We start from the raw sequence: 15966 nt of genomic DNA, 5'->3' as shown, positions 1-15966 counted from the left end.
ATAATCTAAAATATATTTTTAAAAAAAGTAAAGTAAAAAAGTTCAAAAGTTTTAAAAAACACGCTCGAGCTCCCAAACACAGCCTAGACCCTCACCCCTTGGAATATAAAAAACCACTGCCCACAAACCTGGGAGCTAAAATCCTTAAAAGCCCATTGTTCAACCTCAGTTTTCTCAAAACCACAACACTTTCCAACGCGGGAGAAATCATCACCTTCCCCCCCCCCCTCCCTGGGTGGTTTTAGCTTCCGTCCAAATAACAAAAGGTGGTTTAAAATTTTAAAAAAGGAAAGATTGAGAGGTTTATTTTGATTATTTTTTTAAAGTGTGTTTTATATTAAAATATATTAAAAATAATATTTTTTTTTTATTTTTAAAAAATTATTTTTTAAATCAATATATCAAATTGTGACGATTTAAAATATAAAAAAAATAATTTTTTTTAATATAAAAAATAAAATAAAATTTTTAAAAACACAAATTAACCTTGGTTTCCAAACATTTTCATCCAGCAATTGTGAATTCGTTAATTTCTTTCAATGGAATAGATTCCCTTAATACGACTATCCATGTGCTATTAATTCATGAGCCTTTGTAAATTCATAAAAATAAAATTTTATTTTTATTTTCTATTTAAATTCACATCTTAAGGTGATGATGACATGCGAAGTATTCATTAGCTTCAAGAATTTTTTTTTTTATTATTATTTTATTGGCAAGGAAAGGAAAAGAAGAACCCAGTTTCCCATATCCCGAGGAAGCAAGCCCAACGTTTTTTTGCTTTCCAATCTTTTATCGTTGCATGTATAAATACACCGCGCCTATCGAGTTTCAACGCATCCAGCAACCTTTCTGCCAAGTCATCAAGACTCCAACTGCCTTAAGAATCACTTCTACACGCCCTTCTCTTTACTACCTCTAAATTTTTAGCAGAGAAGTTAGTGAGAGAGTTAAAGAGGAGCAATGGGAGGTAATAGAAGACTCTGCAAGTTCGAGGTGGCATTCAAGTCCATGGCGCAGAAGAGTAATATTGGTGGGGCAGATTCTGCACCAAGCAACATTAACAGCGCCGCCAGCAAAAATATGAGCAGAATTAGCACCGCATCTGGTGGTAATAGTCACAAGGCCACCGGAATGAACAGTGGCGCTGACGACTATAGGAGGAAGAGAAGGGAGGAGAAGGCTGAGGCGCTCTTACACCTGATTTGCTGGGGGCCTAATTGATCCCTTTTTTCCCTCGTATAAAGTTTCTAGTTCTTAGTGTTCCTACTGCGAAAGAATAGCTTGATGTATTTTCAATCTTCAGTTTTCAAATACCTTGATGTATTCCATGTAATATTGCTTGCAACTAAGATGTTCAAGAGAGGTCCACGCCATTGATGGTATTTTACTATTTTCATCTCGAGTCCATCCATCACTGCTGTGAAATTCGATGCAATTGAGAGGGAAAAAACCACTCCGACCTCGACGTCTAGGTAACACGATCGATCAAGCCCGCTACTGGAAACTGGGAATCCAGCCCAGAAACGAAGCGTTAACTAAAAATAAAGCGCTGTTATAAAGAATTATCATCAACAAAATTTGCTATTACCAGCACTGCTCTGCTCCTTGGTCTGTTGATTTGGTGTTATTTTTCCCACCACTCCACCATGGTTCCTCGGTTCAAAGAAAAAAAAGGAAAAAAAAAAAAAAACGGTTCCAACACTGGTGCACACGACAGCCTAAGAAAAAAATGTTTAAAGAAAGAAGCATAAAATAATCTCGAGAAGATTGAACCACTAGAAGCTTCGATGTGGTTTGTTTTTTATTTTCTATACAATCTTGCTTGGATTTCATCGCCAATACCCAATTCCACCACACGTAATCATCAAAACTAAATTTTATAACCCGCGGTCGGTTAATTTTGAATATAATAAAGGAATATATTAATATTATAGATATATTTTAAAAATATTGTTTTCTTAATGTATAAATGCAAATATACTATTTATGCAAACATCTGATTTATGCTGTGGGTAAGATTTCGAATCAATTTTTAATGAAAAACAATTATGTTGTGGACATGTTTTCAAGATAAACAAAAAGATATTGTTTATAATTTATATAATAAACTATAAAATATATAAATAAATAAAATTATTAATACTAATTAAAGTGGGAAGTTAGTTTTCATCTTAGAAATAAAGTATAAGTAAATTCTTTATCATAATTTATTTTTTTATAAAAACTTCATACGAATACAGATAAATCATATCAAATATAATAGTAAGAAAATCCAATATAAATCAAACCAATCTCTTTATATTATAGGTAACTAAAAGAAATAAAAATATCAATCACTACTTAAGAACATAGAATAATTCAATCTGTTTGAGAAATAAGAGAAAGTGTATAAATTAATATTTTAAAATATAAATAATTAATGAAAATAATAAAAATAAAATAAAATAAAAACAACAAAAACAAAAAAGTCTAGTACTGAATGGGCTAAGTCCACTCACCTTCCCTTAATGAAAAAGCCCAGGAGTGCCCATGCCTGGTTTTTTTTTTTCCTCAAAAGAGGATGATGCATCATTCGCTTTTATTTTATTTTTTAGGCGGGTGACATGTCCCCTATAGTAAAAGGAGACTTGTTGCTGACTGGACTTTTTTCCGGATATTTTTTATGATTGAAAAAATTAAGATCCATGTTTTTTCTATTAATTTGTAGTAACTCTCACCCAATATAATTTTAAATTTAGACTATATAATAAATCAAATCAAATTAGAAAATTTTAAAATTAACTCATCCAACTAAATTTAATAATAAATATTAAATAATTATCGAACATTTTGAACCCACTACTGGTACTTAGCTAGAACATCGTAAGAATTATAATAAAACTAAAAGGCACCAACCTTTTTAGTATAGCAAAAAATATTATGCACTCTCCTTACAATTTAAGTGGCTTAGAACAATGTAATTTTTGATAATTTTTATTTTGGTCATCGAACTTTTATTTTTTTAATTTAGCATTTTTAAGCTCAAATTAGCCTTCAATTGCATATTTTTTTTAGAATGGAGGATTGAATTGAAAGCTAAGGAACTGTATTATTTTTATATATTTTTCAAATAAATTTTTTGTTTATGTTTTAATTAGATTGTGATTATTTTTAAATTACATTGAGTGTGTTTAATTTTTAGAGAGGTTAACATGATTCATCTATTTTTTTTTTTTTTTTGCTTATATAGATTAAAGTTTTTCTAATATTGATTTTTTTATAAGATTTTTCATATGTACAGTTTTATATTATTTTTTTAATTATTATTTAATAAATTTTATGTGTAATGTGCAGTCTTGCATTGTTTTATATATATATATATATTATGTTCAATAAATTTTATGTATGTGTTGGTTTCTATTATAAATTTTATATGTTTTTTTATTATCAATTTATTTTTTGATAGAGAAATTCATTAAAAATAACTAGATAAATTACCATGTCATGATGTTAGATATCTTGTTCTTTATATTTTTCTTTATGCATTCTTTATGTATATTTTTTCAAATAAATTTTTGGTTTATGTTTTAATTATATTGTGATTGTTTTTCAATGATATTTGGTGTGTTTAATTTTTAAAGATATATATATATATATATATATATATATATATAATTCATCTATGGTTTTTTCTTAATTTTATATGGATTAAATGATTTTTTTAATATTGATTTTTTTATAAAATTTTCATATGTGCAACCTTGCATTATTTTTTTTTTAATTATTGTTCAATAAATTTTATATGTTATGTGTAACCTTGCATTGTTTTTTTATATATAATTATTGTTCAATAAATTTTACATGTGTATTGGTTTCTATTACAGATTTTATGTGTTTTTCTATTAAAAATTTATTTTGATAGAGAAATTCATTAAACATAACTATGTGTATTACACGTATTGCGATGTCAAATATCTTGATTTTTATTTTTTGCTTAGTTTTTTTAATTTCATTTTTGTTTATTATTGATATATTTTTTTATTACTTTATACAATAATTATTGGGTTGTTTAATTAGATGCGTGTCTAAGTTTTTTGATTTACACCTAGGAGTTTTTTTGCTATCTATATATGTGTGTGGGTAGAATATGGTGGAAGAAACTACTTGGCCAATGCTCGTCTAGGAATGTTTAAAGGCTTTAGGTACTCTTAAGTTGCTTTTTCTTAGGGAAAAATTATATCTTCTAAGACAAGTATTTGATATATATACCATATTTATTTTATACATTGGATCCATATACATAAATGGATATCTAAATACCTAAGTTATTTAAGTCCTTATAGTAATAAAGAGTTGACAAGCATTTGTTACTCTTAACTTGATAACAATTGCCAGGACTTTACTTCTTACCTAAAAGTTGGGCTTTCATACTCTTTTCATCATATTACCTTTTGTTTTGAATTGTTTAAACAATATCTATATTAGATTGATGTCCCTTTATATTTTACAATTTGATTTTATATAAAATTTAAAATAATTTAAATAAGTTTTTTTGCATGCTATTTATTTGCTGCTTAAAAGTCAAATTATATACCTTTTATTACTAACAACTCTTAATTGTATGTTTAGAAAACACTTTAAAATTTAAAATTTTTTCATATTTTTTTTGTTCATCATGTTACTTTTTGTTTTGAATTGCTTAAACAATATTTATGTTAGATTGATATCCATTTCTATTTAAAATTTGATTCTTATATAAAATTTAAGGTAATTTAAATAATACTTTTTGCATGTTATTTATTTGCTGTTTAAAAGTCAAATTATGTACCTTTTATTGCTAACAACTCTTGATTCTATGTTTAGAAAACACTTTTTTTTTTAATTGTCTTACAATTAAAAGGCTTGCAGCAGCACCCAAACAACTTATCTAGTTGAATCTTATTTAACGTGAAGACAAACATAAATTTCCCATAGGTGTAATTCAATGGGAACGAGATAATTTCGAAAGGTATTTATATAATTAATAATCGCAATGAATTTTATTTTTTTAATAAAATATAACACACCAGAAGTATGTAATAATTTAACAGAGGGTTGGCAAAGCAAGATGGTATTAGGCAACAAATCACCCACAACACTCGTAAACAAATCTTTAATCTCACTCTAATGATAACTTAGACAAGTCTCATCATATCAGGATAGTGTTATTTATAGCACAGAGCAAAGCCATTCGACTGCTTCTTAGCTGCGGAAGCCATTAAATATTCAAAAGCACGCCCACCGGAAGAATGTCACTATTCACCTAATTAATTGCCCAACTAATCCCCAACCAACATTTCACCACGCCAACAAACGTAGCCGACAACCGTAAATGCCATAACATTAACCTTACCTAATTTAGTTTTCCCTTCATTAATTCTCACCACCAGCTCGATTAACGCCCCTCCCCTCCACCACCACCCTCCGCTACTTTTCATACCTAATATACCCCCACTACCTTTGCTCAATCCCACATCTACCCTTGCGTACAACCACACCAAAGCACGGACTCCAGAACCAAAATATAAAATCTCAATTTAGACAAAAACCATTTCAAATCCGACACCCATGTTTAAAACTCGTTCCAGGCTCGCCTTCCTCTTACTGAACAGCTACATAACTAACTGATAGTCTTTTTGGTTACCGGCCACGTCGAGTTTCGGGTGATAGATGGGGGTGTCTGACCGGAATAAAACTATCGGCGACCACAACATGAAGCTGTTTAGGCTCTGTCCGTTCTGGCAAACAGCGACTAACTCTTCCTCTTCCCCTTCTACACAAAACCTTAACCACAGTCATAAGGGCAGCAGCAACAGTGTCCGACACGTGGCGGTTAATAGCAGCGGTTTGAAGTCCACAACGGTGTCCTCTGTTGCGCGATCGCTTTTGCCTGCTCCGCGAAGGCTCCGGCTTGATCCTGCTAATAATCTCTACTTCCCTTGTACGCTGCGTTTTAATCTTCTCCCTGCTGACTTTCACTTTTGTCAACTATTTTTTTGGCATTTATTATTGTTTAATTTATTTTAATATTAATTATTGTTATTATTATTATAGATGAACCCGGGAAGCAAGTAAGAAGTGCGATAAGGTTAAAAAACAGAAGCAAGTCTCATGTTGCTTTTAAGGTATCATTGTTTGCTACAATTAATAATTATAACACAGAGGTTAATTACATTATTTAATAAGACGAATTAAATTTAACCTGGTGGTTTGCATTTTAGGTGTTATTTTAATTTTTGTCTATTTTAAATATCTTGTCAGTACACTGAATGGGATCTTTTCTGCTGGTGTCCTACCTGTAGTAATTTGTTTTTGTGTATTTTTTTGTTCTTGAGAAAATTTAATGTGAATTTTTTATTGATTTTTTTTTTTAAAAAATAACCTGAGTTTATGCTTGTTAGTGTTCTGACTTGTGATCATTGATAACGATCTTGTTGAACTATCTAACTGATATCTATATGTGATGTTATAGTTTCAAACAACTGCACCAAAGAGCTGTTACATGCGTCCACCCGGTGGTATCCTTGCTCCAGGAGAGAGCCTTATTGCGACGGGTAATTTACTCATGATCATTCCATTTGTTTGTGTCTCAAGGGGTGATGTGCTTATTAGCTCTTGGTTGTATATTGTGTTGTTTATTCTGTTGATTCGAATTTTATATTTTGATGGATAGTTTTCAAGTTTGTGGAGCAACCGGAGAACAATGCAAAACAAATGGACCAAAAGAGCAATGTTAAATTCAAGATTGTGAGTTTGAAAGTGAAGGGAGGAATGGAGTATGTGCCTGAACTGGTACGTCATGTTGAGCTGTGCCTTTTACATCACCATCTGTCTCTGTATTATACTAGGTGTTGAGGAATAGCTGTTCACATCAATAGTTTTTGTTTCACTTTTGAAGTTTGAAATAAAATGAAAAATCCGGTGCTTTTTTTGTTGGAGAATTGTTAATGTTTGGTTGTTGCCGTAGTGCCTTAGGATAAACCTTTTCAGGGTTCAGACATGCCATTTTGGAATCTTTACTGCTGAAAAACTTTGGTTATTGGCATTTGTGGCATATAATGGGTTTTCAGAAATGTTCATGAGGTTGTGGGATTCAAAGATTTTCAGTGAACTCTTATTCCATGGCATAGGAGTATAATTTAATGATTTAAAAAAAATTATATCCATGGAAATAAAATTAGTGGCTTAGAGATAGAAATGGCAACGGTCTGTTTTTCATTTTCATAGTTGAAGATGCCAAATTAGTGCAAGCAAGGTTAAGAAACATAATTCTGAAAAAAAAGTCTTCCCTATGAGCATCACTAGTTAACAAGTGAACTAGAGAGGAGTTGAATTTTTTAACCATCTTAATAATTGTTTGTTGCCTATTTATATTGCAGCTTAGTTTGATTGAATATAAGATTTTTAAATAACCTTGATGTTCAATCTAGGTCCTACAAGAGCCTTATTTATAAGGTTTGTTATGGTAGTTGGGTTGCAACTACACAGCTGTGCAGTATTGTCATGTATTGGAGGATTTTTAAAGAGCTCCAAACATAAATGTTTAAAAAAGGGACGAGTTGTCAAGTTTCCAATATCTTTTCCAAAGTTTTCTGAAAGCTGGCGTTTGTTTCTTGTCATGTTTGACAGGGAAAACTGTGATTGGAATTATCTGCATTTAAATTATGCGCGTCTAAACACGATAAATCTGGAGCTGCGAGAGACTGCTCATAAATATTCCTTATGCTTCTACTTCTTTTATGCCTCTTCCATTTCTTGAACCCAAATTGACCTTGCCTTTTGCAGTTTGATGAACAAAAGGATCAAGTAACAGTTGAGCGCGTATTGCGGGTTGTGTTTTTAGATGCAGAGCATCCTAGTCCTGTATGTAAATTTTGTTTTTCTGTGTTCGGTTGTTGATTATGTGCACGATAAAAAGCTAAAAAATGAGAATGAGATTGTTTCTCTGAAGGCAATGGAGAAACTGAAGCTTCAGCTGGCTGAAGCAGAGGCTGCTCTTGAAGCACGCAAGAAACCTCCACCAGACACAGGGCCCCGTGTTGTGGGGGAAGGTCTCGTGATAGATGAATGGGTATGGATATTCTCTCTGATTTAACTGAGTGTTCAGTTTTTATGAATTTCATGTCATAATACAATTTCTTCACCTTCATTACTATTTATTCTTCAGAAAGAGCGGCGGGAAAAGTACCTGGCTCGGCAACACGTCGAAGCAGTAGGATAGGTGTGGTTTGCGGTCTGATCTTTGCTGTAAGTTGTTTTAATTCAGCCCCTTGACTAATGGGCAAGGGGAGGTGGGGTTGAGTCGGCAGTCAGGTGCCACCAAGAGGAGAAAATCATGTAGTTTTGCCGATATTTGTTTGATGGATGGTATGGAGGTCAGGTCAGGTGCTAGGGATGGGCTTGCCCTCCTCCTACATGTGTACATAGTGGATTTGTTTTGCAATGGAAATAAATCAATCTTATTTGGTGTTTTAATTTAGGGATGGGTTGCTCAGATTTGTGCTGGCTTTGTGTATTGGAAGTTATATTCGGTCAATAATCATTTTTTTATTAGATATCACATGCATTAGTTAGGCCATCATGAAGATCATATTGGGCTCGGTGTGGTGGTTTTTTTTAATAGATATAATTTTTTTAAGCACAAATCACACCTCTAAAAGCTAAAATTTTGTGTGTTTGTATTTGAGATGGAGAGGTTTGGTGTGGGACCATTAAAAAAAAATAAAAAAAAAACAAGAAAAATTAGCTTTTTATGATTAAGTTTTATGTATAAATAAGTTATACCTAACCACAATCTTCACAAACCGGTGTTTTGATAAAATTTAATTTTTTTTTTTTTTTGTTAAAATTGAGTTACGGTTGTACTTTTTGGATTGTTTTGATGTGCTGATATAAAAAATGATTTTTAAAAAATAAAAAAACATCATTTGCATGTATTTCGGCACAAAAAGCTATTTGAAAAATAACCGCTACCACACTGCCAAACACGCTGTCTACTCCAAAAAAGCACAAGCAGCTAAAAATTTGAAAGTTGGCTCATGCATTTTATCAACAGCAATGTCAGATCTTTTTCTGCTGTATGGCATGCCGTTAGATTATCTAGTGCGGCGATAAGTGACGTGGACTTTCCGGCGAAGAGATGCTTTCCTAGTTATTTTAACATCATCTCTTCGCCACCGTAGGCCTACGTGTTTATGCTCTGTGAAAAGGGTGGATGCGTTCTCAATATTCTCATGATTTCCTAAACTAGCCTGATTCCTCAATTATTCCTCTCTACTTCACATCCTGTAAGAGTAGGCGCTAGGCACCCACTGAGATCCAAAGTTTGCCTGAAAGCTTCCACTCGGACAAGATGATGCATAGTCTAGTTGGTTAGGATACTCGGTTCTCAAATCCCGGCAACGGAGCATTTTCCTACCTTTTTGGCGTTGTTTTTTGTTTTTTTTTTAGTTCCTGTCCTCAAGAAAGGGGAGAGTGTTTTAGCTTTTCCCATTTTTGTAGCTGAAGTGTATCGGAACTAAGAAGCAATTAAGTCACTTAATAGGCCATAACTTTGTATCTATGTAAAATCTATGGCAAAATTAGAAATCTGCTCTTGCCACTATATAATGATTTAGGTTAAAAAAAAAAACAACATCTAAAGGGAATTTAATTTAATTGCTAAGTTATAGGGAATGGGGACCTGTTTTTGATAGAAACGCACAATGAGATATACCCACGAGTACTTATTGAAGAAAAAAAGAATAAGAGAACATGAGGAGGAGGATACCGATGAGAACACATAATAGCATATGCTAGCTATTTGATATGTTCTTATTGGATAATTTTATTTTTCAGCAAATGTAATAATATGAACGCCCTTTCAACGTGCTTTTTCCCCGTAAAAAGATTCCAATAAAAAAATTAATGTATCTATCTAATTAAATAAATTAAAAATTATTATCTCCATAAATGTAAAAATAAGCAGTTAATGATAAATAAAGGTTAAATTAAAAAAAATCAAGAGATTGATGTAAATTAAAATATTTAATCTCGTAATACAAAAACATATGCAATTGTGTTTAATAACTTTATTTCTTTGAATAATCTTTTTATTTAATCAAATGATTATTCATGCCAATAAAATGATGTCTACCATATAAAAAAAAGTCTTTCCTTTTCAAAATATCATGAAGTGAACATTTCATACTTACATTTAATCAATTAGTTTAATCTAATTAAAAAATATATATTTTTAAAAAGATAAATTTTAAAAACAATGACAAATAAAAGACCCAAAATAACCTGAGTTATTTTTAAAACTAGTAAAAAATCATATAGAAAGAAAATAAAAAAAAATCAATGAAGCTCAATCTCCAATTAAATAAATATTAAAGCATGAAACTGAAAAAAACATGAGTTTAAAAAGGGAGAAACAAAGCAAACCCATATGAACTTTTTAAAACTAGATCAATCTCTAAAACTCACAACCTGTGAAATCTTAGATCTAGATTAAATAAAAAAGCTCAATTTTCAACCAATTTAATATTGAAAGATAAAATTAGAAAAAAAAAATTAATTTAAAAAAAAATACCAAAGAGAAAAGAATAACAATCAAATGAATGAAGACTAAATTTAATAAAAACATAAAAACCTAAGGAGAATGAAATTGTAAAAAAAAAAATTAATTTAAAAAATTATCTCAAATAAAATAAATAACGATTAAAAGAATAGAGACCAAACTTGAACGATGAGAAAAAAAAATTAAGGGGAATGAAATTGAAAAGAATTCTAAATTTATAAATTATTCCAAATAAAATAAATAGTAATCAAAAGAATATGCATAAAATATGAAGGAATAATAAATTGAAGAGCTCTTTTAAAATCTTGAAGTGACAAATGTGAAGATCAAAGATGAGAGAAAAAAGAAGGGCAAAGAATGTTATTTTTGACAAATCAGATGGTTGTTAGCCACACATGTTGTCTCATTACAGAGAGATGTTGAGACGATCCAAATGCCATTATGAAATACAATGTTTGGTCACTGAAAATTACTATCCACTTTTTTAACAAATAAATAGGACATAAATCATTTCACTCATCTTAAAAAATTTAAAATACAAAAACTCCCCTAGATATCAACTTTTTTTTAAAAAAAATTGATTTACAAGACAATATAGCCACTTTATTATGGATAAAAAATGTAAAAGGATTTATTTATCCCCTCCAAATATATTAATGACCAATAGCGATATGGAAAGACTTGCTTCTAATTGTTAGGTTCATTTTGAGTACAGCGAAATCATTATTTTACTTTGGATCGCTAGAGCGATTTCTTACATCATTTATATTCTCTTATAATAATTATAATAATTCATTTCCAAATGAAAAGGAACCTTGCCACCTGCTACTTTAGACACAACTTGGCCATTATAGGCCCTATATAATCCCCTTCTCTCAGTTACAGTAGAACTCTACACTAAAAGCCTCAGATATCTTAATTTAGAGACCAACTTTTAGAACGAGGCTTACGAACAAAGCTTGCGTTGTTTTCACTCTGGGAGCTGCATTTGGGCTCAAAGGTTATATGATCACACCCAAATCACCAGTTCTTCTAGAGAAACAGAGTGCTGCTAAAGGATAGTCAACAGTGCAAATTAAACCCCTCTCCAGTTCTTTTGATTCATGAAGGGAAAGTGCCAAAACATCTTATGAGAAGTACAGGCAGCAGAGAAATCATTGAGAATGGTGTTTTATTTGAGTTGTTGGGGCTCGAATTCAGTGTTCTATAGAAATATCCAAATATAAAAGTCTATAAACCCCAGGAGATGTACTTCTACGTAAATTTTAGCCCTTGAAGGCAACTTCCAAATTCACACAAGCACTGATAAAGAATTTCTCTCTTCTGAACTTTTCAGAACAGAAAAAACCTCTCCGTGAAGAAACCTGGTGGTCTTGTTGATGTTCAAGAACTAAAAATAAAGATTGTATTTTGAGTTCATTGCGAATTTAACATTTGAAATCCTCTGATTTCTGCTTTACAAGATTGCATTGGAAGCTATTACCTGACCTCACAATCTTCATAGTGAAGACAAAAGGAATATTTCTAGCCCTGCGATTCAGAAGAGTATGGTCCAGGTAAAGCAAGGTCTATAATGCTATTATGGATATAGCATATCTGCAACTACTTGAAAGTAATTAGATGCCAACAAAATCATACAATGCAATCAACTTGTTCCAATTTTTCAATTCCATTTTCCCACAGAAACAAAGATATCAATCAAGCAATTTATACCAGCAAACCGCGAAAATGTCTATCCATCTCCTACCACATGTGAAGCGGGTAAAAAAAAATTTAGAAAGATCAAAAAAAGAAAGGAAAAAAGAAATTATTATCTAACACATACTGTACACAAAAGTCCGAGGTTGATCATAGCCAGCATATCGTCGTTGATTCAGTCTGAATGTCTCATATTGTATCCGGGAACTGAATGCTCTGTGACCCAAAAATTTGATGGGAGCTGTCTTCAACAAAGACTGCAATACCACATTTGCTGCCATTGAAGCCTTCCCATAAAGCAAAATTAACAGTTCCTGAAACTGTCTTCTTGGCAGATATGTCTTTGACAGTGCAGAGCTTTTCAAGCTTTCTAACAACATAGTCATTTGACAGGACACGCCCTTTGTTCTCTCCCCTGGGACAGTCTGTCACCAATCCACTCTCATACAGAGCCACCATGACATTGACACCATTATGGTCAACTTTAGCCCTCAAAGCTCCTGACATAGAGACTTGCAAGGAATCTGTTGTAGGCCTTAGAAATGTTGCCTGTTACCACAGGATTGCAGTAATACATGATCAGAGTTTAAGGTTACAAACATTTTTAGTGTTTTTCAATTTGAGGATTTGACTTTACATTCTGAATCTTACTACCTAAATTTTGACATCCCAATATTCAGTGATTATCAGGTTCATGTTTTAAAGAAGAGATGACATTGCCATGATGCCACATCCACCCAAACACCATCAGGTAAAGCTGTTATTTTCCAAATTAGCTCCTCTGTTGCCATTAAATTAGTTGTTCATAGATACACAGATGATGCTAAACAAGGTCACTTTACTAACAAAACAAATGCAAAATTCGTCAGGTAATTTTAAACTAGATGATATAATCGAATTAGAACATCTAGATCCCTGAAACCGATTTTTTCAAGGAGTTAGTGAAGAAGATTTTAATGTTTCAGATCACTGGAAAAGCTTAGTAGGGTTTAGTTTTAATTATTTGAACATGTTCTGTAATAGAAATTTTCTGTCATTTCTCTAATTCTCACAATATTGCTAGCACGCTCATTGTCACGACGTTTGAATGGTGAGATCAACCTCCAATTTTCCTTAGTTTTGTCGGCAATATTTACTCAAGCAGACTTGTAACAATGATGAACAATAATTTGCAATCTATGATCTATATCACATGATAGCCAAAAAAAAAAAAAAAACATGTTAATTATCACGCTCATCATTTTTTTTTTACTTATTTCATGATTAATTATCACATTTCCTAAACTACTGATTAATGAAAAAGCATGTCACAATTATATATTTTGGGCAGGGCTATTTTTTTATATATCTCTATCACCTAGCCCCATTGCACAAAAAATTACAAAGATCCATGACTACAGGCATAGAAAATAACAAAAGTAGCAAAAAATTCCGAGGCAAAAGACGGAGGAAAAGAGGTAATTAATATATATATAAAAAAGTACTAACCTGAAATGTGGGAGAAGGAAACCTTGGTGCATTGACAATGGAAGACAGCAAAGCCTCCTCATCATTTCCCACACACTGAGTTCTCCCTTGAACAACAATTTGTGGCGTAAACATTGTATCAAGCTTCAAAGACTCAATGTAAGCCTTTTGTCTAACCGTCCACTGACTACCCCCATAAGGGTCTTTCCACCCCATATAATCCCAGTAATCGACATGAAAAGCCAAAGCAATAACAGGCATTTCAAGTTTAAAGTCCCCTCTCCCTAGCCTTGACACCAACAATTCAGCTGCCGGGGATGTTGCACATCCCTGCGAAGAAAACAGCTCCACCAACACAGCCCCTCCACGGCGCTGCTCCTCCGCGGATACATCAACTGTTACATTTGCATGGTTTTGGTTTTTTGAAGAGGAATCGCTATTTCTTTTGCCGAAGCAGGATAAGAGACGTGGTGCCATATTGTTACGATGCGGCACGGCAGTCCCTTGCCCTCCGGTTTGCCTTAACAAAAGAGAGAGAAAGAAATGCAAGAGAGGCAGAGTAAAGAGAGGGAAGATATTAGGTGTAATGAAAGAAATCACAGGGAGGGTGAGAAAATTTTGTGGTTAAGAGAGAAGGTAGGCGAAAGAAAAGCTGGCTCTACTCTTGGAATATATTTGTTGGTCTTCACGTTCGAGGATGCTTTCATTTTTATTTCTACATTATTTTTTTCAAAAGAAAAGTATATATGTCATGGTTTGGTTGGTGATTTCAGCGTCGGCGACACGGTTCCTGCAAGTCGGTGACATGCTGTAATTTGTCAGAAGTGGGTTGGGTGTCAGCCTTGAGGGAGTTGGCATGGCAACAACATTTCCATATTTTAATTAGCTTAACCATAGCGGAGAAGATGGGGAAGGTTGTTTTGACAAGGATTGGATTCTTAGATGTAAAGAAATGGTGAAGACAGGGGACGGCACAACAACTCAGCCTCTTGGCTACGTAAACATGTTGGAAAATTTTATGGCTATGTTAATGTTAAAATGAACTGGTTAAATTTAAATTTATTTTTTAATAATTATGAATTTAAGTTTTTTCAGATTATTACAAATTTATATAATTATTAATTTTAAAATTTATAAAATTGATCAAAACTCATACAAACTGAGCTAAACACCTACAATTAATAATAATAATAATAATAATAATGGCTACGTTAACATGGACAGGTCTCGGATGGGCTCAGTGGATCTCAATTAGGGCAGTGGATGCACTGAGGCTCTTTGCAATCACTTGCGAACTTTCGTCGACAAATGCCAAGTGGGCTTCTGTACCTGTCTGGATTGAATTCTTCCACAACAAAATGTAGTGACCACCTGAGCTGGCCAGTTTAGCTGGGATCGCTTGAAACTGGCCACCAACCACTGCCATCTATAATAACCTTTTCAAGTTGCTAGATAACTAGACAGTGCTTCGATGAAGAAGTCAAATGTTCTAATATATAACTTAGTCCACGTTTTGGTGTAATTTATTCTGTATATAAGATGAAATGTGATGATAATTTAACCTAACATAATGGATATAGATTGAACATAATGGATATAGATTCGGACTAATTTGAATGAGTAAATTTTTCTATACTATTTTCTTCCATTAGTAATGCGGATAGACTACAAAATGTGATCTCTAATAGCACTAACTATTTTACTTTTCATGATGGGTTGTATTAAAAAAAATTAAATTTAAACAAAAACTTCAAGTTATTCGAGTTGTTGGGAATTATTTGATATTATAATTAAACCTAATTAATTCTTGTTAAGTCTAAATTATTTTGAGAATTGTTTTAATTTAACCCAATTGATTTAACAAGTAAAAAAAAATAAAAAATAAAAAATAGCATAAAAAAATAAAGATCAAACAAGTGAATTTAAAGGTAATATGAACAATTATTAAAAAAAAAAATTGACTTTTATATTGTTAGCCAAATGCTGCCAACTAAGTGACAGAACTTGCTGTATTTTTTATTGTTAGCATGTGTGGCATGGATTTATAGCTCCAGCACCGCCCAATCTCTCTCAACCAGAACGTATTAGGAAGAATTTATCACACTCCATCGATTTTTTCTAGATAGTCAGTCATACGCCGGTTAGTCGTCTTATGTGTTGCTCCCCTCATGACAAGACATGGCCGGTGCTCCGGGATCATTTAAACATGAATACTTTTG

The 15966-nt window shown here is 32.3% G+C and overlaps 2 protein-coding genes across 2 annotated transcripts; one reads left to right on the top strand and one right to left on the bottom strand.

Annotated features, from left to right (window-relative positions):
• Positions 1 to 5299: 5299 nt before the first annotated feature.
• LOC118047530 (vesicle-associated protein 4-1) lies at positions 5300 to 8496 on the top strand. Its single transcript, XM_035056850.2, has 7 exons — positions 5300 to 5962; positions 6076 to 6146; positions 6494 to 6575; positions 6695 to 6813; positions 7807 to 7884; positions 7973 to 8092; positions 8189 to 8496. The coding sequence occupies exons 1-7, from the start codon at positions 5692 to 5694 to the stop codon at positions 8240 to 8242; spliced, it is 795 nt and encodes a 264-aa protein (XP_034912741.1). The 5' UTR covers positions 5300 to 5691; the 3' UTR covers positions 8243 to 8496.
• Positions 8497 to 12217: 3721 nt separating this feature from the next.
• LOC118047531 (uncharacterized) lies at positions 12218 to 14476 on the bottom strand. Its single transcript, XM_035056851.2, has 2 exons — positions 13769 to 14476; positions 12218 to 12829 (listed from the first exon to the last, which is right to left on the bottom strand). The coding sequence occupies exons 1-2, from the start codon at positions 14222 to 14224 to the stop codon at positions 12470 to 12472; spliced, it is 816 nt and encodes a 271-aa protein (XP_034912742.1). The 5' UTR covers positions 14225 to 14476; the 3' UTR covers positions 12218 to 12469.
• Positions 14477 to 15966: the final 1490 nt, after the last annotated feature.

The sequence above is a fragment of the Populus alba genome, chromosome 11 (assembly GCF_005239225.2).
Source record: "Populus alba chromosome 11, ASM523922v2, whole genome shotgun sequence".
NCBI classification, from domain to species: Eukaryota; Viridiplantae; Streptophyta; class Magnoliopsida; order Malpighiales; family Salicaceae; genus Populus; species Populus alba.
The sequence above is the reverse complement of the archived record's forward strand: the minus strand, read 5'-3'. Positions and strand labels throughout refer to the sequence as shown.

Coding starts and splice junctions, on each gene's coding strand:
- LOC118047530 (XM_035056850.2), top strand. CDS start 5,692: ATGGGGGTGTCTGACCGGAATAAAACTATCGGCGACCACAACATGAAG. Junction 6,814..7,806: donor TGGAGTATGTGCCTGAACTG/GTACGTCATGTT, acceptor TGCCTTTTGCAG/TTTGATGAACAAAAGGATCA. Junction 8,093..8,188: donor GTCTCGTGATAGATGAATGG/GTATGGATATTC, acceptor TTTATTCTTCAG/AAAGAGCGGCGGGAAAAGTA.
- LOC118047531 (XM_035056851.2), bottom strand. CDS start 14,224: ATGGCACCACGTCTCTTATCCTGCTTCGGCAAAAGAAATAGCGATTCC. Junction 12,830..13,768: donor TTCCTTCTCCCACATTTCAG/GTTAGTACTTTT, acceptor CTGTGGTAACAG/GCAACATTTCTAAGGCCTAC.